This window comes from Vombatus ursinus, unplaced genomic scaffold (genome assembly GCF_900497805.2).
Source record: "Vombatus ursinus unplaced genomic scaffold, bare-nosed wombat genome assembly UNPS02014793.1, whole genome shotgun sequence".
Classification (NCBI taxonomy): domain Eukaryota; kingdom Metazoa; phylum Chordata; class Mammalia; order Diprotodontia; family Vombatidae; genus Vombatus; species Vombatus ursinus.
Genome location: NW_020954571.1, coordinates 14,264,780 through 14,291,664, shown reverse-complemented (window position 1 = coordinate 14,291,664; position 26,885 = coordinate 14,264,780). Strand labels below are relative to the sequence as shown.

Sequence of the window (26,885 nt, the reverse complement as noted above, 5' to 3'; positions counted from 1 at the left end):
CCCAGGCAAATCTTTTATTTCCCTAAGGTTCAGTTTCCTCATCTGTATAATGGGAACAATAATACCATGCCTGTTTCACCATATTACTTTGAGGACAGGGCCTTCTAAAACTTCAAGACCTATCTATATATGATGTCAGAGTTATTATTATTACCGACAGTCACAAGGCTGGACAGAAACCCAAGTCTCGACTTCTAATGTAGGTCTCTCTTTCCATGGACAAAGCTGCCTCCCAGAAGTAGCAGCAGCAGAAGCCACTAGACAATGACTCTGGGGAGCCACTCGCAGGCACTGTGTAAAACAAAGCCCACATCACATGCTTTTCCATTTGAGTTTGCTATTTACAGAATGCAGGGAGACTTTTCTGAGCTCCAACAGATTCTGTCAGTGACATTTCTGCGGGTTGATGCAGCCACGTTTTGTGTGTTTGGACAGTGAGTGTTTGTTGTTATGCTGGAGCCTGTTTAGATGGAAACATTTTCAAGACTGGAAAAGCTTCCTGGGGGGTGTTTCTTGAGACCAGAGAAAAAGGTCTCATCTGGGATGCCCCCACTCTACCATTCCCCTGCCCCCAGTGCTTGAACCAGTGCCCAGGTATTATGTCCACAGGGGCCTGTTGGTTATAATATGCAGATTTTCTTTTTGCAAAAAAGACCAGGGAAAATGCCCACAATGCTTGCAAGAAAGCACCATTAGAAAGCAGAATGTCATGGCTAGTGGTGACCTTAGAACAAAGAATGTTAGAACTGGGAAGGACCTTAGCACATAAGACAGCAGAGTTGGAAGGGCCTTAACACTTAGGTTCATAGGGCTTAGAGCTGGAAGGGACCTTAGTCTAACCTCTTTGTTTTATAGATAAGGAAAATGAGATCCAGAAAGGAGAAATAATTTGCCCAAGGTTGCCAAGGTAGCAAGCAGCAGAGCCAGGATTTGAACTCAGATCTTTTGAAGGCAAATCCAGTTTTTTTTTCTATTACATCACAACTGTCTCCAGCAAAATGAGCAAACACATTGGGAAATAGAGATATGTGAAAGGGTCGGGTGGATGGAGGAGGACTCTGGCTGAGCTGAGGACACTCCCCTAGGATCCAGTCTCCATAATTTACCCGATATATCTCTTGCATGTACATAGTGGTTTGCATGTTGTCTCCTCCATTAGAATGTGAGCCCCTCAGGACAGCTAGGTGGCATGCTGAATAGACTCCTGCCCTGGAATCAGGAAGACCTGAGTTCAAATCCGGTTTCAGACATTTACTAGCTGTGTGATCCTGGGTAAGTCACTTAACCCCATTGCCTTTAAAACGACAACAACAACAATGTGAGCCCCTCTAGGGCAAGGACTGTCTTAATTTTCTTTGTATCTCTAGCACTTAACACTGTGCTTAGCACATAGTAGTGAATTAATAAATATTTATCTACTCACTTGACTGGATATACATTTATTGAGGCGCTGTACTGGATGCTGAAGATTTATGCACTGATAGAGCTAATGGATAGCACAGTGTCACCCTTTGTTAGCTCTATGTGACTATGAATGGCTCACTTAATCCTTTGGGTCGTTTTTTTTTTTGCTTTTATGTCCTCAGTGCTTAGCACAGTGCCTGGCACATAGTTAAATGTCGATAAATACTTAGTGACTGGCTGAATCATTGAAAGATCTGGGGTTAAAGTACCCGAAGGAGGACTGTGAGAAGCTGCTAGCACTATGCCCTGGAAGTGTCAGTGGACATGAAGTTACAGAGCCAGGGTTCAAATCTTGTCTCTGACACTTACTCTCTGTGCAACATCGACCAAGTCCCTTCACCCTCCCACCCCAGGGCCTACTGAGCTTCCTGCTTTGTTAAATGAGAGGTCTGGACCAGATGACCTTTAAGCTCTATTTGACTTTAAAGGCTATACAGTGGAATCACATCTTTTTTGTGGTGGGCTAAGGTCTAAGGCCCAATGGCCCAGTCTAGTCAAAAGTATCCTCTCCAGGCAGCAGATTTCCAAGGTGAACAGCTTCTGGAATACTAGAACAATGCAGGTTGGCAAAACAGATCTGGCTCCAAGGGCTGGGCTGGTGGATGGGTCGGACGAGGGTTCTAAGCAGGTCTGGGGGTGCCCCATCCTGCCTCTCCTGTCTCTTGGGTGGGGATGCAGTGGGATTTGCTGGAAGCAGAAGCGGAGATGGGGGGGAGAGGGCAGATGCCACACCACTGCCCACACTGCAGATTTACATCTGTCACCTTAGCTCACTCCAGGGCACATGCTCATTAAGTGGAAGAATCCTCTCTTTGCCACTCTTTCATTTTCTATCTTTTTTTTTTTTTACCATCTAGTCGGACTCCTCTAAACTGAAGGTGCCTGTGGCATCACTGCCCTGTGTGCTGAGAGGGTAGAGGGTCAGGCCGTACTCACCCGTCACAGAGAGCATGGTGCCCCCTCCAGATTTAACTTCTGTGTCAGGATTCCCCTTTTTGAACTTTACACAGTAATAGGTGCCTGAGTCCTCAGGAGTGATGTTACTGATGCTGATGGAGAAGTCTGTGGTGCTGGAGGATGAGGCAGCTTTTGTTATCCGTGGGTAGGTTCCTCCTTTGAAATTGTAAATTTCCTGTCTTTGGGGCTCTTTGCCCTTGAACCATTTTATTGGCCCTGCAGGTAGTATCCCAGGCACGGTGCAGTTCAATGTGACCATCTCTCCCTCTGCCACAGACACAGGATCTTTAGGTTGTAGCACCTGAATCTCCTCCTGACCCTGGGCTCCTGTAACATTAACAACAACAACAAACACTTATTATTCTGAGGAAAAAGACAAGGGCAGACTTGGGTGACCAGGGCCAGACCTGGACAGCACTGCTTGGGACAAAGGTGAAGTTGGGGTGGGGGTGGGGGGTAGTCCTCCCTCAATGATATTACTTATCTTGGGCAATGAGGATTCAGAGACCAGGACTCTCAATCTATGGGGACAGGCTAAGTGCTGAGCTGCCCTGGTGATTGCTACTTTCAGACTCATAATCCAGCCATGAGGATGGTGCTGAGACTACTGTCTCCACCCATTACCCTCTGAGTGGGCCTGGAGTGCCAGAGAAGAAGGAGGAAAAGACCCCCAGGGCCCAAGAGAGTGGTGAGGAATGAATGAAAGCGTTCAAAACCAAGAATGGCGGGACAGAGCGAGTGATGAGACCTTAGCCTGGCATGAAGCTAGCTCCTGATAACTAAGGGAATGAATGTGAAAGATAGAACAACAATGATTAACAACAGCCCCACATTTCTATATTGATTAATGGTTTACAGGAAAAGCTTGCCTCCAAAGAACAGAAACTTCCCCCACTCCTTTGCAGGGGCTGGAGGTACGGGGGAGGGAGGGAGTCCTTGACTGTGGAACATCACATATAATGGCAGGGGGTTTTCAACATCTTGACTGATTTTGTTGAATTTTTTTCTCTTCTTTTAAAAAAAAATCTTTGTTATAAGAGATGGCTCTCTGGGAAAGGTGAAAGAAGGGGAAAAGGTAGAAATTTAGGCAATGGAAAAACAAAGTATAGCAATCAAGTTTATTTTTAAGTTTACAAATGTTTTCTTCATGATACTGTGAAGAAGGTAGAACAAACAGAGTGAAATGGACACTGGATTTGGAATGAAAAGACCTGTGTTCACATTCTGACTGCTACTTACTACTTGTGTGACCCTAGGCAAGTTACTCAACCTTCAGGGGACTCAGTTGTCACACCTGTGAGATGGGGGAGTTGGCGCAAAGATCATTTCTGTGGTGCTTTCTAGCGCTAATGCTCATGGTCCCTATTTCTTACAAGAGGACACCAAAGGGTTCACAAGACAGAAGTAATTTGCCTGCCACAGTCATCCACATGGCTGGTGTCAAGAGCCATAACTGGAAACCAGCTGACTCCAAGTCCAGTGGACATCCTACTGTGGCATGAGGATAGAATCATAGCTCCAGAGCAGAAGGGACCTTAGGTCATGGAGTCCAGCCCCCCCATTTTTAAGGTGAGGAAACTGAGGGCCAGGGAGGGTATGGAACTAGCCCAGTAAGTGTCAGAGCTAACATTTGAACCTAGGTCCCTTCATTTTAAATCCACTTCAGGGGCAGCTAGGTGGCACAGTGGATAGAGTATCGGCCCCGGGTTCAGGAGGACCTGAGTTCAAATCTGGCCTCAGACACATAACACTTACTAGCTATGTGACCCTGGGCAAGTCACTTAACCCCACTGCCTAGCTAAAAAATAAATAAATAAATAAATAAATAAAATAAATCCACTTCATCATACTGCCTCCCTGTCATCTCCTCTCAGATTTTTAAAATGCAGACCACGTAGGATATAATTTCCCCCAAAATATGCCTTGTACTAATAGAGACCTATGTGGATTACATAAGAGACAACACAGGGCACTGGAAACAGCACTAAGCTTGGAGAATTTGAATTTGGAGTCAAGGAACCTGAGATCAAATCTTGCCTCTGCCACCTACTATCTGTATGACTTTGGGCAAAGACGGCGCACAATCTGATATAGGCTATACATATACATTCCTATTAAACATATTTTCACATTAGTCATTAGTAAGGTCACAACATGACTTATATCAGCCTATATCAGATTGTGCACCATCTTAGGGAGGGAGGGGGAAAAAAATTTAAAACTCAAAAGCTTATAGAAGTGATTGTTGATAAATCAAAATAAATTAATAAAAATTTAAAAAAAAAGAAAGACACAAGAAAAGAGAGAGAAGGAAGGCAGGGAGAGAGGGGGGGGAAGGAAGGAGGGAGAGAGTGTGTGTGAAACAGAGAAAGAGAAAAAAAGAGAGAGGGAGAGACAGACAAAAGGAAGGAAAAAGAAAGACATACAGGGAAAGAGAAAGAGAGGAAGGCAGGGAGAGAGGAAAGAAGAGACAGAGGGAGAGATATTGTATATGACAGAGAGAGGGAAAAAGAGAGAGAGGAAGAGATAGAAGGAGAGAAAGAAGGGTAAAGAAAGAGAGAGCGGGTAGAGAGAGGGAGGAAAAGAGAGATTGTGTGTATGAGATAGAGAGAGAGAAGGAAAATTGAGAGGTAGAAACAGACAGAAGGAAGGGAAAAGACAAAAAGGAAGACAGAGACAGAGAGAGAAAGAGAAAGAATGAGATTGTACACCCATGCCATTATGGCTACTCATTTCGTAGCCAGAGCAGGAAGGGAAGAAGTGGGCCGCCCAGGGAGCATGTTGAGACACTGGAGTTCCATGGAAGGCTGAGATGCGCCACAGGAAGGAAGCTACCTCCACCATGATTCCCCTTTTGACTATCCAAACATCCCGGTGTAGTAGAAGGAACTGTGGGGTTAGAAGACCAGGCTTCCAGTCTCCACTTAGTCACTAACTCACCACATCAAGCGCTTCTCCTTTCTGGGGCTCAGCTTCTTCTTCTACAAAGCACGGGGCTGAACAACCAAGATTCTTTCCAGCGCTAACATTCTCCCCTCCCCCACTCCCTGGCTCCTGTTTCTCTTCCAGACTTAGTTTTTTCAGGTTTAGGCACCCAAACTGTATTATCCTCATGGAAGGAAATGAGTCGCCTACCATCTTTCTCTATATTTAGAAATAGTCTAACATTTTCAGACACAGCCAATGTGGGAATTTGTTTTGCTTTGACTATACATATTTGCTATAAGGATTTTCTTTTTCTTTTTTTTGTGGGGGGGGGCAGTTAGCAGGGAAAGAGTCTAGTGATAGGATTACAAAAAAAAAAAAGTAAGGTGGATCATTGAAGTATTTTTGTAATGCTCCAAAGCAGACAGAAAGCCAGAAGGAAACACAGACAAACAGGATAGCTTTGAAAGTTACATGTTGAATTCATGACAAACTGAAGAGGAAAAGTAAGATGTATGTAATAGAGATGCACAATTTCATGTATAATTCTTTCTCTGTTCAACCTTGTAAATGGAAATACTAATTTTCTTTGGTGTTTATGTCCAGAATAAAAAATTACATCAAAAATTAATAGTATACTTAATACGAGAAGTACTTGGGTGGTGGAGTTCACTTGTTAATCTGTATGGTCCTGTTATCTTTTTTGCAGGGTAGCTAGCTGTTAAATTGCTGATTTTTTCTAAAATTGGTCACTTTAGATGAACCACATACTATTTTGTTAATTTGGGTATTTTGTATTTTGCTAAATATTCATCTACTTCTTTAAAATTCTCACATTTATTAGCACAGAATTGTTCCAACTTCCTATGTTCTAAAATCCTTTCCAGTTCTAGCATTCTGTGTTCTAAGATCCAAGGTTCCAACAAAGACCCCATAATATGCTAAACACTCCAGCAACAGAACTGGTGGCTTCCGAAATGCCCTGGACCCAGACAGTGCCCTAAGTGATCAGATCCTCAGATGCCCAATGCCTTGTCTGTGGGTGAAAAAGAAGAAAGACCAGGTGGGCTAGAAATGTCTCAGAAATGCAACTCCATTCTGTTCCCAACAGCATCTGACTTGGAACCGGGCTCCCCAGTTTCTGGTCAGCTATTTTATCTAGGCTTGATGGACAAATGAGGCAGGGAACCAGTGGTTGGATGGCTGACTCCACTTTCGGCACTAAAATGTGCAAACGAAGGCTGTCAGTGTCAAGAATGCTGCATGCTGGAACAGGAGAAACTTCAAGAGGGTGCCCGGAAGGCTCTAACACCACCCAGTTGATGATAAAAGTTGGAGTGTTGTAGGGTTGTTTTTTTTTTAGCTCCTCTCACACTCTTTCCACCAACTGTAGACAGATTTAGCCGGCTCAATTAATTAGCTAGTGTTTATAAAGTGTTTGAAGGTTTTTTTTTTAAAAGCGCTACATAAGTGCCAAGTATTATTTTAATCTGTTTACCAAGGAAGGGTGGTTTTTCCCCCCCTCCTCCCTCCCGCTCTCTGCATGTTCTGTTTAGGGAAAGGCTTGTTAAAAATCCTCCATGTGGTGTTCTCAGTCACTGTGCTCTCACTATCAAACCAAACCCCACGACTTCCCATCTCATCCCAGGGTCTTGGCAGGGAGAGCCACTGCTTACAGAGGTCTTCAAATTAGCTGGTGGAGGGACCCAGCAGAGAGCAAGTTTGGCCTTCTGCTCTCATTTCCCATAATCCTCATGGTGTCCCTCTCTCATGGATCCACATCCCTCCCTGCTAAAATAATGAAGCTAAAACTTATGTTTCCCGAAAACCAGACTCGTACAGGATGGGCATCTCACTGACACTTCTGTTGAGACTGGGAGCCGGTCCCATCTCCATAGAAGCGCCACAGTGTGCGGAGGGGCTCTCAAAGCACCCTATTGAGAGGGACTTCATTGGATGCCTCCAATGGAAGAGATCACACAATGAACACCAAAGGGAAAACGGGGTGAGGGGGGATGGAACACCACCTCGGAGACTAAGTAAACTCAAAGAGCTAAGGGAAAACAGGAGACTGAGGTGGGCATTCTGCCCAACAGCTCAGCTGGACTTGGAGAGTGCCCAGGGCCTTAAGGCCTGCAGGATCCAGAATCAACACTTCCAAGGCCCAGTTTCATTCCCACTTCCTCCAAGGAAACCTTCCTTACCACTCCTGCCCATAGGAAGCTCTTCCTCCTCTGAAGGCACAATATTCATGGAGGTAAAAGCAGCTGGGTGGAATAGTGTCAGGCCAGGAGTCAGAAAGACCTGAGTTTAAATCTGGCCTCAGACACTTACTAGCTGTGTTCAAATCACTTAACTCTGTTTGTCTCAGTTTCCTACTCTGTAGAATGAGCTGGAGAAGGAAATGGCAAAACCACTCCAGTATCTTTGCCAAGAAAACCCCAAATGGGGTCACAGAGAGTCAGACATGACTGAAAAATGACAAAATAACAACAAGAGCAATTTGGTGTAGCTGAAGATTATTGGACTTGGAGTCTAAGGTCAAACTCAGGCTCAGATATCATTCATCTGCACATGTCCTTGGGCAAGTCACTGCCCTTCTCTGGGACTCAGTTTTCTCATCTGTAAAATGAAGGGTTTCACTGAAATCCAGAGAGGATATATTTTGATCCTACATACAATACTTATTAGCTGTGTGACCTTGGGTAAGCAATTTCTCCTCTCTGGGCCTTAGTTTCCTTATCTGTAAAATGGAGTCTGACCAGGTGATTTCTAAGGCCCTTTCTAGCTCTGACATTCCACGAGTGGATGCTGATTAAAAGAATGAAAAAAATGAATGAAATCTGTATTTCCCACAGCACGTAACTTCTACACTCTGGGGCTCGGGTAGTCCACATTTCCAGCAGCCAGGGTTAACGCACTGACTTGATCTGATGGGAGCAAGTCTGAGGTTCCATGCGAGATCAATAGTTTAAATAGAGTAGCCTGATAGGTGATAGGCTTTGGCCAGATAATACAGCTCAGCTTTCCTGTTCCAGCTCTCCCCATGAGGCAACTCAGCATACTGCAGAGGAAGAGAGGACATCATGGAATCATCACAGACCCTCAGAGCCAGAAAGGGCTTCAAAGGCCTCCCAGTCCAACCCAAACAAGGATCCCCACTACAATATGGTCTTAATAAGTGGCATCGCTTCAGTGCTTTCTGGTTCCCAAAGCACTTTGTATATACGATCTCATTGGATTCTCACAACCACTCTGGGAGGTGGAGGCTATTTTTATCCCCATTTTTCAGAAAAGGACAATGAGGCTGAGTCATTTGGCCAGCGACATGCTGCTAGCAAGGGTCTGTGGTGGAATTTGAACCCAGCTCTACGTATTTCAAGTTTAGCACCCCCATTTAATCCATCACAAGGGGTCACTTAACCGTTGAAGACCACCAATGACAACGGAGCCCACTATCACCTAGGGCACCCATTTCATTAAACTTTAATTATTAGGAAGTTTTTCCTAAATTTGCTTCCTCGCAACATCCACTCATTAAGCTGTTTCTCTGCCCCCCAGGTCTGCTATATGTCGTAGACAGTCTCTGCCAACTAACTGACTGGGTCGGCCAGCTGCCTAAAGGGTGAGATATGATTACAGAGAGATGACCCAGACTCCCATTCCTTTCCACACCTGCTCTTATGGAAAAAGTACAGGATGGAGAATCAAAAGTCTTGGGTCCTCATCCTGACTCTAAGACTAACTTACCAAGTGACTGTGGAGCAATTCTTTTCTGTCTGGGCCTCATTTTCTACAATGAGGAGTTTGTACTAAGGTCTCTTCCAACTCTTGACACTTCGGATTTACAGATATTCCTTCATCCAGGGATAAAGTCCTTCACTTCCCAATTAAAAACTAGATGAAAAAACTCAAGTACTCCTAGGAGAAAGAAACTGCATACTAGATATCATAGTGGGGTAGACATGACTAGTAGCAGATCCTTTTCGGGGGGGGAGGGGGCAGAGAGAGGCAGAAAAGGTTCTGACGGGGGAAGGGAGTAGATATTGTGGTAAAGAGTAATTCTGGCATGTACTGGAAAAGGAAGTAACAAGGAATCAAACTGGTAAAGCTACAGAATGTCAAAGCCAGAAGGGAATTCCTGGACCGTGTCATCCAGCCCTCTCATTTTACAGAAGAGGAAATCGAAGCCCAGATCTCACATTACATCAGGGAGATGAGTAGGACTAGGACCCAGGTCTCCAGATTCTCATAGGGGGCTTTTTCTCATTCTATGGCTCATCTTTCATCAGAGTGGAGGATCTTGGGAATGGCTGGCCATGCCCCCACACCAGGATACCTGCAGCAGATCAACACAGGAGCTACTCCTCCCATTGGGAAGTTGCCGTGTAGCAACAGCTAACAACAGCCAGCACCAAATGGCTTTCTGTGCTCATTAGCTAACCTGGCCTCATTCCAGCCCCGCTGGAGAGTGATTCACAGAGATATACCTCTGAGTGAGATAGTACGAGGAGTTCATGTCTGAATCTGTTCTACCCAAGAACTCTGCCCTGGCAGTATCTGGTGGCTGGCTGCCTGTTTCCTCTGTGTTATGAGTCTGTGTGATTCCTCCAGGGATAATACTGTGGGCAAATGAGTCATTTCTTTTATGTTCCTGGGAAAAATGGAGTTCCCTTGTAAGAAGTCCCTTCTTCCCTCTGGGCCTCAGCTTCCCCATCTGTAAAAGGATCAGATTAAACTAGATAGTGTTAAGGGATCTCCTGAACTTGTCTTTAGCTAGCATTTATATAACACTTTAGGGTTTGCAAAGAGCTTTATATATGTTATCTCATTTGATTCTCTCAATAATCCTGTGAGCTAAGGGCTAATATTATCCATGTTTTACAGATGAGGAAACTGAGGGTCATATAGCTAGTGAGTGTCTGGGGCAGCATCTTAACTCCCCTACTTTGAGACTCTCTGCCCTAAGCCTAGTCTATCTCCTTATGCTACCTTGCGACCTCCTAAGTAGTCATAGGTGATCTCTGCTTGCTCTAATGTTCTAACGGTCCTACGTTAGTTAAGTGCTAACATCCCACTAGTTAAAGTCCCTTACAGCTCTCAACGATCTAAAATGTGTACGTGGGGGGCTGAAGCAGGCCTCCAGCCCTGTCGAGTTACCAAGTATTAAAAACTTCTGATAAGAACTAGTTTTGACTCAGTTCTAGGATTCCTAGCTGAGAGGGGTTGTGTTTCGGTGGCCTGGCTGGTATCCACTAGCAGAAAAAGCAACTAGGAAGATCCCGTTCCCTCTTGTTTGCTTAGGACAGCCAGCCAACGGTCAGAAATGGCTGACAATCTTCCTACCCTTGGGACTTTCAAAGAAAGGACACGGTGTAGTGTTGAGGAAAGGGTCCTGGTTTCAAAGTCCAAAGACCTGGTTTTGAGTACCAGCTCTGCCACTAACTAAGCTGTATGATCCTGGACAAGTCACTTTTTTTTTTTCTGGACCTTAGGTTCTCTCATCTGTAAGATGGAAATAACAATACTCACACAACCTACTTCACAAGGTTGATGTCAGCAAAGTGTTTTATAAATTGTAAACTGAAATAGAAATTCAAGCAACGATTATTAGCCAAGCTCACCGAGGGGCCCTTTCTCCAGGCAACCAAAGCACTTCTAACTTAGTACCTTTGGGGAATGAATGGGTGAGTACTCTGGTACAGGAGGAGAATAACAGGGCCCGGTGGTGGCGACAGCAGCCACTCTGCTTCTGAGCTGGCATTAATGAGAAATCACTCAGGGAAATCGACATATACCACTTCAAAACCGTGAAGTGAACAGACGTGCTTACGCTGAATGATAATGCTGGGGATAGTGCGGGAGCAGGTGCGGGAAGCTTTGCAAAAGAGACACTCTCGCTTTAAATAGAGTCACACCTGTCCTGGTTTCAAAGACAGCTTCCCGGTTACCTCCCTGCAAGCCGAAAGCTCAAGAGGCAGTCAATTCAGTCCTCATTCAAGTCCCTGCTCCGACACCACCTCTGTGAAGCCCGCCCTGAGACCTTGAGCTAAAATTGACCTTTCCTTCATGTGGTCTCACAGTAAAACACTCCATCCTCCTCTTATGCATGAATCTTATTCAATTTTTTTTAAAATCAGAACTGTGGTTTCATTGTTGTGTGGGGATGTTTCTGGTGAGAACTTTCTCTAACAGTGACAAAGTGCACCTTCTCTGCTGAGGACAGTCTCAGAGTTGCCTGGAATCAATGAGAATTTAGGTGAGGGTCACACCAACCAGAAGGGTCAGTGGTGATGCCTGAAACCAGGTTTTCCTGACTCACAGGCTTGGCTGTCTTCCCATTATACCTACAATGCTTCTCATTCAAATTTATATCCTATTTAAAGGTGCACATGTTTTCATGGGACTGTTAGTTACAAGTCTTAGCCAAGAACCAAATATTAGTTAAACTTTGCTTCTCCCTGCAGTGCTGGCCTGGAATTCGTACACAGTAAGCATAAACCATGTTGGTTTCTTCAGTTGACCTGCTCCAAGACAGGGGGGCAGACCCTCTGTCCTCTGCCTGTATTGTGCAAGTCACTAGATTTGTGGACCTGACACAGATGTTACATGGGGTATGGTTTGGGAATCCTTTTTCCTTTGAAGGAAAACTTTCATCTCAGATATCTTAACATTCCATAAAGGAGAGCAAGGACAATAGAATCATGGAAGGGTAGGGGGGTGGGGAATGCAAAGTCTTATCAGAGCTGGAAGATCACTGAGTCTAACCCACTCATTTTACAAAAGCAGAAACTGAGCCCAGAGAGGGTGACTTGCCCAAGGTCACACAGCTAGTAAGTGGTAGAACCAGGACCAAAACCCAGGTCTTCTGACTAAAGGCCAAGGTTTATACTATGCTGCCTCATTCACAGGGAACCTAAGTAAGTAATAACAACAGCAATAAAAATAGAGATATGGTCTAGGCAGCTAGGTGGTACAGTGGATAGGATGCCAGGCCGGGAGTCAGGAAGATTCATCTTCCTGAGTTCAAATCTGGCCTCAGACACTTGGCCTGGGCAAGTCACTTAACCCTGTTTGCCTCAGTTGCCTCATTTGTAAAACGAACTGGAGAAGGAAATGGCAAACCACTCCAGTATCTTTGTCAAGAAAATGCCAAATCGGGGCAGCTGGTTGGTGCAGTAGATAGAGCACCAGCCCTGGAGTCAAGAAGTCCTGAGTTCAAATCTTGCCTCAGACACATAATACTTAATAGCTGTGTGACTCTAGGCAAGTCACTTAACCCCAGTTGCCTCACCAAGAAAAAAGAAAGGAAGAGAAGAGAAGAGAAGAGAAAAGAAAATGCCAAATGAGGTCACGAAGAGTCAAGCATAACTGAAAACAACTAAACAACAATGGTCTGGACCTATGGTTTCATGGGTACAGGGAATCCCTAGAACACTCCTCTCCCAAAGTGCATTGGCACATTCTCTGTGACTTCTAGTCTTTGCCTGGCACTGAGGGGTTAAGTGACTTAGATATGGTTACAATGTCAGTATGAGTCAGAGGCAAGCCCTGAACCCAAGGCTCCTGGCTCTGACACCAGAATCCTCTGCTTCTCAAAAAAAAATAACAACAATTACAGCATTTCTTTAAGATTTACAAAGCTCTTCCCTTCCCCAAACTCTGAGAGCTAGTAATCTAAATATTATCCCCATTTCACAGATGAGAAAACTGAGGCTCAGAGAAAGTAAATGACTTGTACCCAGGCAGTAAGTGTCAGAGTCAAGTTTCAAAACCAGATATCTTGACTCTAAATTCAGTACTCTAAAGCACAGGTGTCAAACACACAGCGCTGTCTGAGGGAGGGCCGACCCAGATTAAAATTTAACATTTAACATTTAACGTTTAACAAAACAAATAAAATTTAACATTTAACAAAATAAATAAAAATGCAATACGAACATAGATAATGTCAATATGTTGCTTTCTAAGTCAACATGTGGTCTGTAGGATACATAGTGGCCCTGTTTCTATTTGAGTTTCATTCCTCTGGCTTAATTCTGTACTTGTGGGAATAACACACATGCAATTGTACCCATGTATCAAACATGCAAAATCAACTACATGTGTGTTGTTCTTATAAGTACAGAACTAGTAAGCCAGCTTTACTTTGTGGTATTGGGGAAAAGGCATTGGACCCAAGGACCCATGTTTGAATTCTGACCCTGACCCTAACCAATGGAGTATCCCTATGCAAATCATTTCATGACCAACTCTAGTCAAGAGGACCTGTAAACCCAGTGGAACCTCAGTTTCAATCTCTAGTCCACTCTTTTCCCCAATCCAATCATTCCGCAATGAAATCTATTTATTCTATAGAGGAAAGAACAATGTTCTTGGAGTCGAGAGAGAGCTGAGTTCAAATCTCTCTTCTGTCACTTTCTACCTATGTGATCACAGGCAAAATCCTCTTGACAGAAACCTGTTAAGACCTATATGAACTGAGTCAGAGTGAAATGAGTAGAACCAGTAAGATAATCTACATAACAACAACACTGTAAAGAAAAACAACTTTGAAAGACTTGGGAAACCTGATCAATGCAATGACCAACCATGATTCCAGAGGACCAGATGAAGAATGTGCTACCCACCTCTTGACAAAGAGATGATGGACTCTATATGTAGACATACATTTTTAGACACAAACAATGTGGGAATTTTTTTTTTTGCTTGACTATGGATATCTGTTACAATTATTTTGTTTTTCTCTTTCTTTTTCCAATGGTGAGGGGTGGGGGTGGGTTAAAAGGGTGAGGAAGGGAAGAAAAGAGGGTCAAGGAGGCATTTTTTTTTAATGCAAAGAATATGAGGAAAGCCATAAAGAAGTACAGACAAGCATGACAGCTTTGAAAAGCTGACCTTATATACTTAAAAAGAAAAGCAAGCTATACATAATAGAAATCTGAGTTTTATGTACAAACCCTCTTTTTCTGTTCTGTGCATACAGAAATGTCCATTTTATTTGGTGTTTGTTAATCCTAAATAAAAATAATTTTAAAAAAATTCTTAAAAAAGAATTCGTGACCAAACGGGAGATAGAGAACATTACAAAATGCAAAATGGATAATTTTGATTACATTAAATTGAAAAGTTTTTGCACAACAAAGCCAATGCAACCAAGATTAGAAGGAAAGTAGAGAATCAGGAAAGAATTTTTACAACCAGTATCTCTGATAAGGGCCTCATTTCTAAAATATATAAAGAATTAAGTCAAATTTATAAGAATACAAGTCATTCCCCAATTGATAAATGGTCAAAGGATATGAACAGTCAGTTCTCAGATGAAGAAATTAAAGCCATCTATAGTCATATGAAAAAATGCTCTAAATCACTATTGATTAGAGAAATGCAAATCAAAACAATTCTGAGGTACCACATCACACCTATAAGACTGGCCAACATGACAAAACAGGAAAATGATAAATGTTGGAGAAGAGGGTGGGAAACACTAATGCATTTTTGATGGAGTTGTGAGCTGATCCAACCATTCTGGAGAACAATATGGAACTATGCCCAAAGGGCTATAAAATTGTGCATACCCTTTGACCCAGCAATAGCACTTCTAGGGCTGTATCCCAAAGAAATCATACAAATGGGAAAAGGACCCACATGTACAAAAATATCTATAGCAGCTTTTTTCTGTGGTGGCAAAGAATTGGAAATTGAGGGGATGCCCATCAATTGGGGAATGTCTGAACAAGTTGTGGTATATGAATGTAATGGAATACGATTGTTCTGTAAGAAATGATGAGCAGGCAGACTTCAGAAAAACCTAGAATGACTTGTATGGACTGATGCTGAGTGAAGTGAGCAGAACCAAGAGAACATTGTACACAGTAACAGCCACATTATGTGATGACTAATGTTGATAGACTTAGCCCTTCTCAGCAATGCAAAGATGTAAAACATCTCCAAAGGCCTCATGATGGAAAATGCTATCCACATCTGAAGAAAGAACTGTGGAGTTTGAATGCAGATGAAGCATACTATTTGCTCTTTTTTTTCTTCTGTTTTGTTTTGTTTCTCTTTTTTGTGGTTCCTCCTATTGGCTCTAATTCTTCCTTACAACATGACTTATGTGAAAATATGTTTAATAGGAATGTATACGTATGATCTATATCAGATTGTGCACCATCTTGGGGAGGGAGGAAGGTAGAGGAAATTTTAAAACTTGAAAGCTTATGGAAGTGATTGTTGACAAATAAAAATAAATTAATAAAAAATAATTTTTAAAAAAGTCACTTGACTGGTGCCTGCATTTTACTTTTTAAAGTATTTGTGATGCACAGCTTGCAAAAAAGCCCTGTATAATTGCAAAAAATTTCCCATAATCTGAATTATTCTGGAGTTAAAACTGTATTTGGATCAGAATTTGTTGTATAACATCAGAATTTTTCTTTCCTACAGATGAAACATATTAAAGTAAAATATTAATGTTAAAAAAAGTCACTTGACCTCTATGGTGCCTCATTTTCTTTTTTTTTTTTAATTTTTTTTCTTTTTTTCTTTTTTTTTTTTTGTGTGTATGAGGCAATTGGGGTTAAGTGACTTGCCCAGAGTCACACAGCGAGTAAGTGTTATGTGTCTGAGGCCGGATTTGAACTCAGGTCCTCTTGACTCCAAGGCCGGCGCTCTGTCCACTGTGCCACCTAGCTGCCCTGGTGCCTCATTTTCCTCATCTGAAAAATGAACATTAACAGGGTTGTTGTGAAGCTCAAATGAGGTGAAAATACTTTCTAAACCTTAAAGTGTTCTGTGTTTCAGATATTACGATTATTGCTGTTTTTGTCAGCTAGGAGAGCAGACTATCATGTGAAATTGGTATGAGATCATGGAAAGAATACTGGACTAGTTGTCAGGAGACCTGAATTTAATTTAATGCCAGCTCAGTGACTAAGCAGTTGAGAAACATTAAGCAAGTGACTTCTCCTCTCTGGGCCTCAGTTCCCTCCCCTGCAAGACAAGGGGGCTCAATTAGATGGTATTTAAATCCCTTCCATTTTTGCCTTTCTCTCTTCTGTGGCCTAGCACCTCCCAACTCCAACACGATGATTCTGTGAGTTAGAGTAGCTGGGCTCTCAGAACTATGATCAGGGTGGAGGTTCTGTGATTACCACTCGCTCGTCTCCACCACCTTTCCTGGCTCCAGAGTTCATTGCTTATCCACGGATTCCAATTTACCTCCCTGACGGGCCCACCTGATCTTATCTTGTAGCCCACGGCTGTAAGCCTCGGCCATCCACCATGCTAATGCTCAAAACTGATGTGCTAGAAAATGTTACAGACATAAAGAACCAATCCTACATCACTCCCACCTTCCAGTTCAGCTATTCTGCATCCCTCTGGACTAGGGGGCCCAGCAGGGTAAACACATCTTGTAATAGGCTCAGCAAGGATGTTCTGTCCCAGGAACCCTGGAAGTTAACAGGAAAGCAGTTTCGGCTGTGAAAATAAATGCTTCCTTCATAGCTGCGTGGATCTGGAACTCATTTCGGTTCTCCTGTTCTGTGATAGTAACGCTTCTCAGAAGAACTCCAGGGTGTTACTGTATGCCCCCTGCCCCATTTCACTGATCAACAGGAACACTGGAGAGAAAAATGCAGAGGAAGCAAGACTTCAGCTAACCTTTAGGACCGCGGTTTCCTCACTGGCAAATGAGGGTGTTGAACTAGATTTCCAAGGTCCCTTCTCAGTCTGAAATTTTATTTTCTAAAATTCTGTTTTCCAAGATCCTTCCGATCATAGAGTCTGGAGCTAACAAGAAAGGACCTCAGAGGCTGTCTAGCCCAATGTCCTTATTTTATAGATGAAGAAACTGAGGCCGAGGAATTTAAGTGATTTGCCCCTGGTCATATAGTGTCAGAGGTGAGATCTGAACCCAGGACCTCTGACTCTAGAGCTCAAGTACTTCCCCTTATACCACTCTATCTGGCAGTCTGTGTTCCAAGATCCCTTCTAACTCTGACAGGCTGTGTCTCAAGATCCTTTCTAATTCCAAGATTCTAATCTAGAGACAGCTGGTGGTGCAGGGTAGGGAGTGCAGTGCCCTAGGCCTGGAGTCAGGAAGCTCAGTTCAAATCCAGCTTCAGATACTTACTAGCTGTGTGACTCTGGAAAAGTCACTTAACCTCTCTTTGCCTCAGTCTCCTCAACTGTAAAATGGAGATAATAATGGTACCTACCTCACAGATTATTGTGAGAATCAAATGAGATAATATTTGTAAAAAAAACAAAAAACAAAAAACCAGGCACATAGTAGGCGCTATATAAATGCTTATTCTTTCTCCTTCCCTTTCCTTCCCTTCCCTATGTTCTATGTTCTAATATCTCTTTTAACTCTAAAGCTGTATATGTTCTAATGTCTCTTTCAGCTCTAATATTCTATGAATCTATGCCTTGTTAAACCTGTTTCAACTTAAATTTCTCCAAGAGATACCTGGAGTTAGGGTGTTAGAATCATAGATTTGGAGCCAAGAGGGAGTTTAGTTGGCTAGTCCAACCCCAGGGAAGCTAGGTGAATAGAGCATCAGGCCTGGAGTCAGGAAGACCTGAGTTCAAATGTAGCCTTAGACATTTACTAGCTGTGTGACCCTGGGCAAGTCATTTCACCCTGTTTGCCCCAGTTTCCTCATCTGTAAAATGCTCTGGAGAAGGAAATGGCAAACCACTCCAGCATCTTTGCTAAGAAAACCCCAGTAGGGTCATGAAGAGTCAGACATAACTGAAAAATGATTGAACAACAACAAAAAGTCCAACCCCCTCATTTTATAGCTGAGGAAATTGAGACTCAGATAGGTTAAGGTCCCACAAATAGTTAATGGCAGAAACAGGACTTGAATCCTCTGACTCAAAACCCGATATTCTTTTCACTATTCCATGTCACTTCTCACCACATCACACTTTAACAATCATAATATCCTGGAGTTGGAAGGGACCTCACAGGGCATCTCGTCTAACCCTGCTATGATTAGGAATCCTTTCCACAACAAGTGGGCACCCCAGTCTCTGCTTAAATACTTCCAATGACAGGGAAGTCACTATCTACTGGGGCAACTTATTCTCTTGCTAGGTAGCTCTGATTATTAGAAAGCCTTCCTCATAACAAGCCAAAATCTCCTTTCATTTCACAGTAGCACATAGCTAAACTACATTTGCCAGAACTCAGCTCAGCTCTGCCACCCCACAAAGAAAGCTACATTTTTTTTCAAAAAGCCTAGAAGCCTACGGTTTGGGCATGTTAAAAAAAAAACAAAACCCAACTCAAAACAAAAAAAGACCCTCGGCCCAAAGATTCCACATAAGAAAATAACCTGTCGCTCTCAGCAAACCAAAGCAATGAGAACACAAGCTTGTTGAATTCATGTAACACTTTTAGAACTCCCTTCCTCCTCATCCACCTCCTCTCCATCTGCTGGAAAAAGGGCACAGAAAATCTACAGGAGGAAGATTCCGGCTTTGGATTCCCAAATTCCCCACAGTGCTAGGACTCCTGGTTAAGAAATCAGCTCTGGCTTGGGCCTGGGGCTCCCCTGTCAATGGGCTGGCTATGGTTAAGTCACACTCGATGTATTATTCATACAGGCCAAGGGTCTGTCACTGTTTCCATGATCAGCTGGGGATTTCGGAGAAATGAACTGTAACTTAGTCATAAAACGTTGCCCTGAACTGAAACCCCTTCTGTGAAGCCGCAATCACAGGGATTCCATGAATACCCTCCCCAAGCACCCCAAACTCTGAAGCATTTTCAATTAGAGACATTTGCTAGGGCTGCGCCTAGAGGATCCACACTTTGGAGCCCAAAACCCCAAACCTTCACTCCTGCTCTGCCAAAAGTAATTTATCTCCATTGCTACACAAGGAAGGTTCCACAAATGATAGGATGCCCCTTAGAGACCATCCAGGTCAACTTACTCATTTAACAGAGCAAGAAACTGAGGTCTAGCGAGGGAAAAGAAACTTGCACAAGATCATACAGTAATTCAGGGACGATAGCTCTAGAACCCGAGTCTCCCAACTGCCAGTGAAGTCATCTTTCTATTATGCCTCTATATGTTCAGAACCTAAAATGTCAGAGCTGGAAGGGTGCTTAGAGATCATCTGGACCCACCCCCTTATCTTATAGATGACAAATTGAGGGTTAGAGAGTAGAGCCCAAGGTCATACAATGGTATCAGCAGAAGCTTAAACTCAACAAAGTTCTTCTCAATCCTACCCCCAAACCAGGCTCTGTCCACTAGGTTAGGAGACTAGGCTTGGATCTAAAAGGCTGTGGCAGTGAACAGCTAATGACTAAAAAGCACTTAGAAAACATCACTGCTCACTACATAATCATAAATGAAAAATACCCCCATCAGTTTAAAAGTGCCTCTGTCACATCAGTGGTAAAATTCTCTCTTCCCATGAAAGAGGAAGTGAAATGAAGTCTAAGGGGTAAGCAAATTAAACTGTATTAGCAAAATATTACAATGCTGAGGAAAGGCCAAGGGTCATTAGAAGGCAAAATGCACTACCTGGAAGCTGGATGCCAACACTGCCCCCACTTAGGTCACAGAACATAGTAGAATCAGCACTGGAATGGACCCTGGAACACTGGACCAGAGATCATCAAACATGGCAGAACCCAAGTATTGAAAGAGAGGGTATTTGAACATAAAAACCAAATGCTAGAAGATCCTTGAGCCCAGAAGATCTTAACCTGAGGGTCCAAGAATCGATTTGAGGGGGTTTATGAGCTTGGACAGAAAACAAATTACATCTTTATTTTCATTAGCTCTAACTGAAATTTAGCATTTCCTTCAGTTATTTGAAAATATTATTCTGGAAAGTGGCCCATAGGCTTCAAAAGGCCCTGGGATCTATGATACAAAAAGGTAAAGAGGCCCCTTCTCTAAACCAACACTCCCATTATCTAGAGGAAGAAACTGAGGCTGAGTTTCTCCAGCTTCACATCAATAAGCAGGGAGATAGCAGGGGGCTCACTGAAGAGTCATCAGCCAGGGATTTGGAACTGATCAACCCCCAAATTTCAGCTCTGGGAACCCAAGGGAACGGGAAATGGAAATCCTTCTTTTGCCCTGCCACATGGGAGCTATTGTTGGTTCCGGACATTTTGGTTCTTTTCAGTTCTAAGAACAAAGTCCATTTGCATCTCCTCAGAACCCTTCCTTCTGCAGTGTTATGAGCTGAATTTATCTCAAAAGCACCAACCCCTTTTCCAAATTCATATGCTGAACCCCCAACAAGCCCAGGTCATGTGATCCTGGCAGAAATCACATGATCATACTATTTTCAAGTGGTAATGGCAGGTTCTGCATCAGACACCAGCAGTCATTCATTTAGAAGCTGCCTTCCAAATGAGACATTTTATAGTTTCTCATTTGAACAAATCCAATTTCTAACAAAAACTGTTTGTCTGCTCCATACCACCTCCTCTGCCCCCTAGTCCAGTCCCTTTTTTTGCCCTCTCATAAATTCACTGAACCAATGAATGTCAGAGATGAAAGGGATCTTAGCTAGCTCACCGAGCCCAACCCCCCTTGCTTTTTGGAGAACTAAGCCGAGGCTCAGAAAAGGATTTGGATTTGCCTGACAACTAAGTGGTAGAGCTAAAATTTGAACCCAAGTCTTCAAACTCCAATGCTGTTTCTACTCTCTCATGCTTTATCACTCCCAGGCTTGGATCAATTGCAAAGAAAGGAATGTGTGAGTCAGCCAAAGCAGGTGAATTCTGTGCACCCACCCTGTCGGAAGGGACTCCCTGCATTGCTCAGAGGTTGAGAGTTTACATCCTGGGCTTAGTACAGAGAATGGAAGATACTGACAATGGGAGAGGTGAGTTATAGTGCCCTTGCCTTAGAGGTAAAAATAGACAGTGACCATCCAACCCCCTCAATCCCATTCATCCTCTTCAGCAGAGAAATTTATCCTCTGTGAAAAGAATTAAGGCTCAAAAGATTTATTTATTGTAACGTTCATGCAGCCCCCTCCACAGTTTCCACTTTCTCAGCCTATTGATGCTGAATGGATTGGAACGGGAGTTTTATGATTTAATCTTTGCCAGTTTATAGATTGTTTTTATAGGCAAAGAAGGGAAGATTTGCTAGAAGGCTGTCACAGGAGAGGGGTGTTAGTATTCCAAGCAATGGTCACCCAAAATAAACAGGCAGCCAATCTTAACACTTGTTAATCAGTGTCACTGTCTGCTTTGGCAGAACCAGATATATCCAAACAGAGAAAAATCTGGAAGGAGCAACCCATGAGGCCCAGAGCTTAAAAATCTACCTTGGTTGAGATTCCCCACCTAGGAAAATTAACAAGTGGTCGCTGAGGAAGAATCATGTCCTTTCCAGGCTCCTGGAAAGGATGGTCAGAAAGATAGCTAGATAGTAACTCATGAATTTCTAGGGCACATCTGACCAGCTTGGGAAAGGTCAGATTTCAGATGTAATTCACCAGGGTGACATGAAATATACAAATGCTTCAAGTCTTCCTTCCTCTCAGCATTGGCTCAACTACGATGTCTTGAAATGTGTTTGGTTTGTGTTTTTTTTATTTTAATGGGGGTAGCCAGACCAGAAGGATGGGAGATAAGGATACCATCCCTGTGGCACAGTGAAAACAAAGCTGGATATGGAGGCATGGGCTCTGGGTTCAGCTCTCTCACTTAGAGAGACTTTAGGCAAGTCACAACCTCTCTGGGAGTCAGTTTCTCCCAGAGAAAGTGAGTAGGGGTTAGATTAAATGACTTCTAAGATCTCTTCCAGCTCTAAATTTACAATCACAGTATCCGCCTTCTTTTATGTATGGAACAGAAGGGCAGAAGGAGAGGTACCATAGGCTCCCTCAATGCAGAAAACTGTGAAGGCATAGCAGAAATGGATATTAATTTCTCTTCCTTCCTCCCCTGCTCAGGGCCTGAGATTGCTGCTTACTACAACACATCACAGATTCAGTGGGTCCCCAAAAGGTAATGGTGTCATGGAAAGAGCACTAGTTCTAGAGTAGAGGAGCCTGGGTTCAAATTCAGCCTATGACCTTGGGCAAGTCATTTGATGTCCTTCAGCCTCAGTTTCCTCATCTGTAAAATGAAGAAGCTGGACCAGATGGCCTCTGTGGTCACTTTGAATTTTATAATCTTATGCTTCCTCACCCTTACTAAAGGGGCTTTTGTAATCCCCATTTGCTCCTATGCATAAATCCCTCTTGGGGAAGTACCCTTGTTTTAAAAGGCTGGAATTGTAACATACATCTTGGCTTGTGACTAAAGAATATACATTATATACATTATTAGAATTAGGCCATACTCTTAGATCATATATAAACAACATGTTAAGCAGATGCATAGAGTGTTACGTCTGAGAGGGATTTTGCTAAATAGAACATAGGCTATCAGCTGGAAGAAACCTCAGAACATACAATATAGAATGTGTCAGGACTGAGGGGGGCCTTAGGATATAGAATATTAGAGGTGAAAGCAATCTTAGACAATATAATCCAACCTCATTTAAAGAGGAATGAACAGTCACCAAGAGGAAAAGTGACTTGTCACACATTGAGTAAAATGATATGAAGATATGATAGCCTTTATGGCCACTGAGGAGCTTAGCACCCTGATTGCAATACCGTGGCTCCCTGGGAGTGGAGCCTACTGGTATACTGGTTGGGAATGAAGGCAGTAGGAAGTGGTAGAATGAGAAGAAACAAGACAGAAAAATAGGAAGAAAGAAGAGGAACATCAGATGCTATGTTTTCATTGACCACAAGAAAAAGTCACAGTATTTCAAAGAAGTGTGGGCTGTTGTTATCTCAGAAGCTCTCCGCTCCCATGCAAATCTGCCTACCATGCCCCAGACATTAATGGAAGAAATCAGGGGTTCACCAACTGAGGTGAAAGAGAACCCCTCTTTCTTACATAAAAACAGTCACCCTTTCTGATCATGTGATGGGGAGAGGGAGGGAGGGAGGGGGGAGAGGGAGAGGGAGGGAGAGGGAGAGAGAGAGAGAGAGAGAGAGAGAGAGAGAGAGAGAGAGAGAATGAGAATGTTTGAGCCCTCCTAGGACCAAAGCAGATCCCCCTGCTTTCCCAAAGGGTAGTCCTGGCAAGAGGTTAGCTAAAAGGGCTTCTCAGCCCTACCAGCTGAGAAGAGAGGGTGTGTGTGTGTGTGTGTGTGTGTGTGTGTGTGTGATGGGGTGGGGGAGGCATAGTCATTAGGTCAGCTCAGAAAGCAACCGCAGTAGAAGTCGGACAGTAGGGTGCAAAGTGGCCCATCTTCTTACAGATGGAAGGGGATCAGGGGACTGAGAGCCCTTTGCCATTAAGGGTTTGGGGAGGCCCCAGGAATGTGATGAATCAGGGGCTAAACCCTTTGCCAGCTCAATGCCAATCTCTCCTCTGTGCCTCTGGCCTTCTCAACCTATATCCATCCCTCTGCCTACATAAAGCACAGAATCATAGAATGTTAGAGCTGGAAGGGCCTTTAGAGAGCCTCTAGTCCAACCCCCTCTTATAGAGGAAGAAATGGAGACTTGGAAGGGGGAAACGACTTGCCAAAGATAACACAGCAAGGAAGTAGCAGATTTGAACCCAGTTCAGACTCCAAGCCCAGTGCTCCTTTCCAAATACTCCAATACTCCTGTGCCCAACATAGCAGAATGTCTGGAAAACATTCCCACTGTGTGTGTTGGAGAGGGGGAACAACAGGGGAGCGGAGAGCAGGAGGGAGGGCAGACTGCAGAGAGAGGAGGAGGAAGAAGGAAGGCGGGAGGGAGGGGGAGAGGGAAGCTCCCAAACTGCCACCCAAAAATGCACACGTTGGAGACACCTGGCAGCAGGTGAGCCTCGTCACTTACCTGACCAGCTATGGGACGCTGCCAGGAGCAGGAAGAGCAGGGACCAGGAGCGGAGCCGGCGAGAGCCTCGGGCAGGCTCCATGGGGCTCTGCTGTGAGGAATCGAGAGGAGAGCGGCAAGTGAGCGAGGAGCGAGCCCGGTGCGGGCAACCAGACGGGCAGATGAAGCAGAAATATGACAATCTTCCACCTTTCCCTCCCTCGCCCCTCCCCCGTCCCTTCTCCTCTTTCCTCCGCCCCTGCCTCTCTCTTTCCCCCTCCCCCCAAACCAGAAAAGGGAACCGACCTGGCGCAGCAAGAGAGATGCCACGCCGCGGTTATTTTTGAGAAGCCCTCATGTGCGGTGTCGGGGGGCGGGGAGGGTTAAGTGAGAAAAGGGGGAGAGGGAAAAGGAAGGATGGAGGGGGACGAGAGAGATGATGGAGGGGGTAAGGATGGGGGGGAGACAAAAAAGAGAGGAGATGGGGAGGAAGGAGAGAAAGAATGGAGAGGAGGAGAAACAGGGAGGAGAGAGGGAGAGACAGACTCAGACAGACAGACGACAGACCCAGACCTAGAGAAGGGGGAGTAACTTAGAGGCAAGGGAGGAAAGACCTAGACGTGAGAGAGGCAAGAGACAGAGGCAAAGGAAGGAACGACGAAGACAGAGAGAGGAGACGGAAAGAAAGAAGAGAGGAAGAAGGGAGAGAGGCAGAGAGAACGAGCGAGAGACTGAGCGATGGAAGGGATGGGGAGGAGTGAGTGAGAGTGTGTGTGTGTATGTGTGTGTGTGTCTGTGTGTGTGTGTGAGTGTGTGTGTGTGTGTGTGTGCGTGCGTGTGTGTATCCGCGCGCGCGCGGGAGAGTGCGCCGGCTGCACTGACCTGGTCAATCTTGGCCGTGATGCCCGCGCGCTGCCCAGGAGCCTTTCCCAAACACTCGGGAAAATCGGCCGCCTTCCCCAGGCAATCACATAGTCTGTCCGCCCGCCACCCCCACCGCAGCTCAGCCCCAGCGCTCCCGAGTCTGCGCTGGTTTTCCCCCAGCCGCACCTACAATAGCCCGGGCTTGGGGCTGCTCCAGCCCCGCGCCCTCCCGGAAGCGCGCAGCTGCCCGCTCCCTTACTCCAAAAGGCTTCCTTTTCCCTCTTGTTCAGTCCTGCTTCCCCCAGCAGGGTCCTCCTCTTCCTCCTCCCCTTCCTCTCTGGCTGCTGCCTTTCCTCTCCCGATCCCTCCGATAACGTCTTCCAGCACCCCCACTCCGCCGTTGCCTAGCATTCGGATGGGGCTCGCTTTTCAACAATGTACCAGTTCAGAAAACCTCTCTACACCCCCCAACCCCCTACCACAGTCATCCCGAGAAGGGCTCGGCTCGGGATTGATTTAAGGTAGTTTAAAAGGCAACTGGTAGGAGTAACGGGAGACAGAGGGCACTGCTACACTTAGAGCAAACTTGTTTTTGTAAGGTCATCGCGGTGTGCCTTAAACATTGTTCTCTTAAGGTGGACTGGAGGAGTTGGCCGGCCTACCTTCTGGGCACTGGGAAATCCCTTCCAGCGACTCAGTACCCTCTATGTTTTAGCCTTGCGCAGAGCTGAAATTGAACTCATTTAGGTTTCAAAAACCCACCTTTCCCAGGGGCATCCCCTACTAACCCACGCAGCCACCACCCCCTTAGGCCAACCTTGTCATCCCAGTCTGAATTTAGATATGGAAAGAAGCTTAGAGATCGGGGCTAAGGATTGATAAGCAATGCCCTCATTTTACAGGTAAGAAATTTAGAACTAGACAAGTAAAGTGACTTCCCCAAGGTCACACAGGTATGTAACGATGCTAGGATTGAAACCGAGGTCTTCTGACTTGGAATCTCCAGTGTTCTTTCCCCACAGCCTCCCCTCTTTTCTTCCAGCTGGATCATGGAGGGACCCTTCCTCCTTTCCTTCCCTTGCCCCTGCCCCCAATGCCTGTTTATTTCAAAGCTTTCCTGAGGTGGAAAGAGAGATAGAAGAGCAGAAAGTGTGTATGTAGGGAGGGGGGGAGGGGAGAGGAAGGGTAGGGTGATGGGGACAAAAATAGAGTGTGTAGGAAGGACTTCAACACCGTTTGGAAAAGAGGCAGAAGGAAAAGGGATAGGAGATGGAAGGAAAGGAGAAGAGAGGTGGGGTAGTGAAGCAAAGGATGGCAAGTTGAAAGAGCAAAGAGAGAACCTCAAGAGGATGCCTACTTGTAGCTAGAAATGATTTATGTCCTCACCTGGTTAATGGCCGGCTCATCACAGGTGAGTCATGCAGCAAGGAAGTCAGACTCAGAAAGTAGAATCAAGTTTAGACTTGAATCCTGGCCTCCAGGGTCCTAGGCTAGGTTGGAACTCTGCACTCCAGTTCCTTCTGCAAATGTGATGGCCACTGGGAACAGAGCACTGGATATGATGTCTTTGTGACCTTGTGTCCCTTCACCTTTTCTGGTCCTCAGTTTCTTCACCTGCAAAAAATACAGGAAGGGGAGACTAGATAATTTCTAAGATTATTTCATAGTCTAATGTTCCCTAGTCATGTGACTATGCTTAAGTCACTCCCCTGACCACCTGGAAAGGTTTTAAAGAAAGTGCTTTGTAAAGTTGAAAGTATGTTCCACATGTAATCTATTATCAATAACAATAATCTATGATGATCTGA

General features: G+C 44.5%; 1 protein-coding gene across 3 annotated transcripts in view; it reads right to left on the bottom strand.

Moving 5' to 3' along the window:
* Positions 1–25,195, bottom strand: part of LOC114048474 (tyrosine-protein phosphatase non-receptor type substrate 1-like) — an 85,517-nt gene extending 60,322 nt beyond the window's left edge. Inside the window, exons 1-3 of one of the 3 annotated variants that reach the window (XM_027869393.1) lie at positions 25,096–25,195; positions 24,235–24,322; positions 2,401–2,748 (exon numbers count right to left, since the gene is read on the bottom strand). In XM_027869393.1, coding sequence (XP_027725194.1) covers positions 2,401–2,748; positions 24,235–24,316 — 430 coding nt within the window. In that variant the 5' untranslated portion in view covers positions 24,317–24,322; positions 25,096–25,195. Of the gene's footprint in view, positions 1–2,400; positions 2,749–24,234; positions 24,326–24,519; positions 24,676–25,095 lie in introns of those variants that run through there. The other 2 variants (XM_027869392.1, XM_027869394.1) reach the window with 2 other exon arrangements.
* Between the last annotated feature and the right edge of the window lie 1,690 nt (positions 25,196–26,885).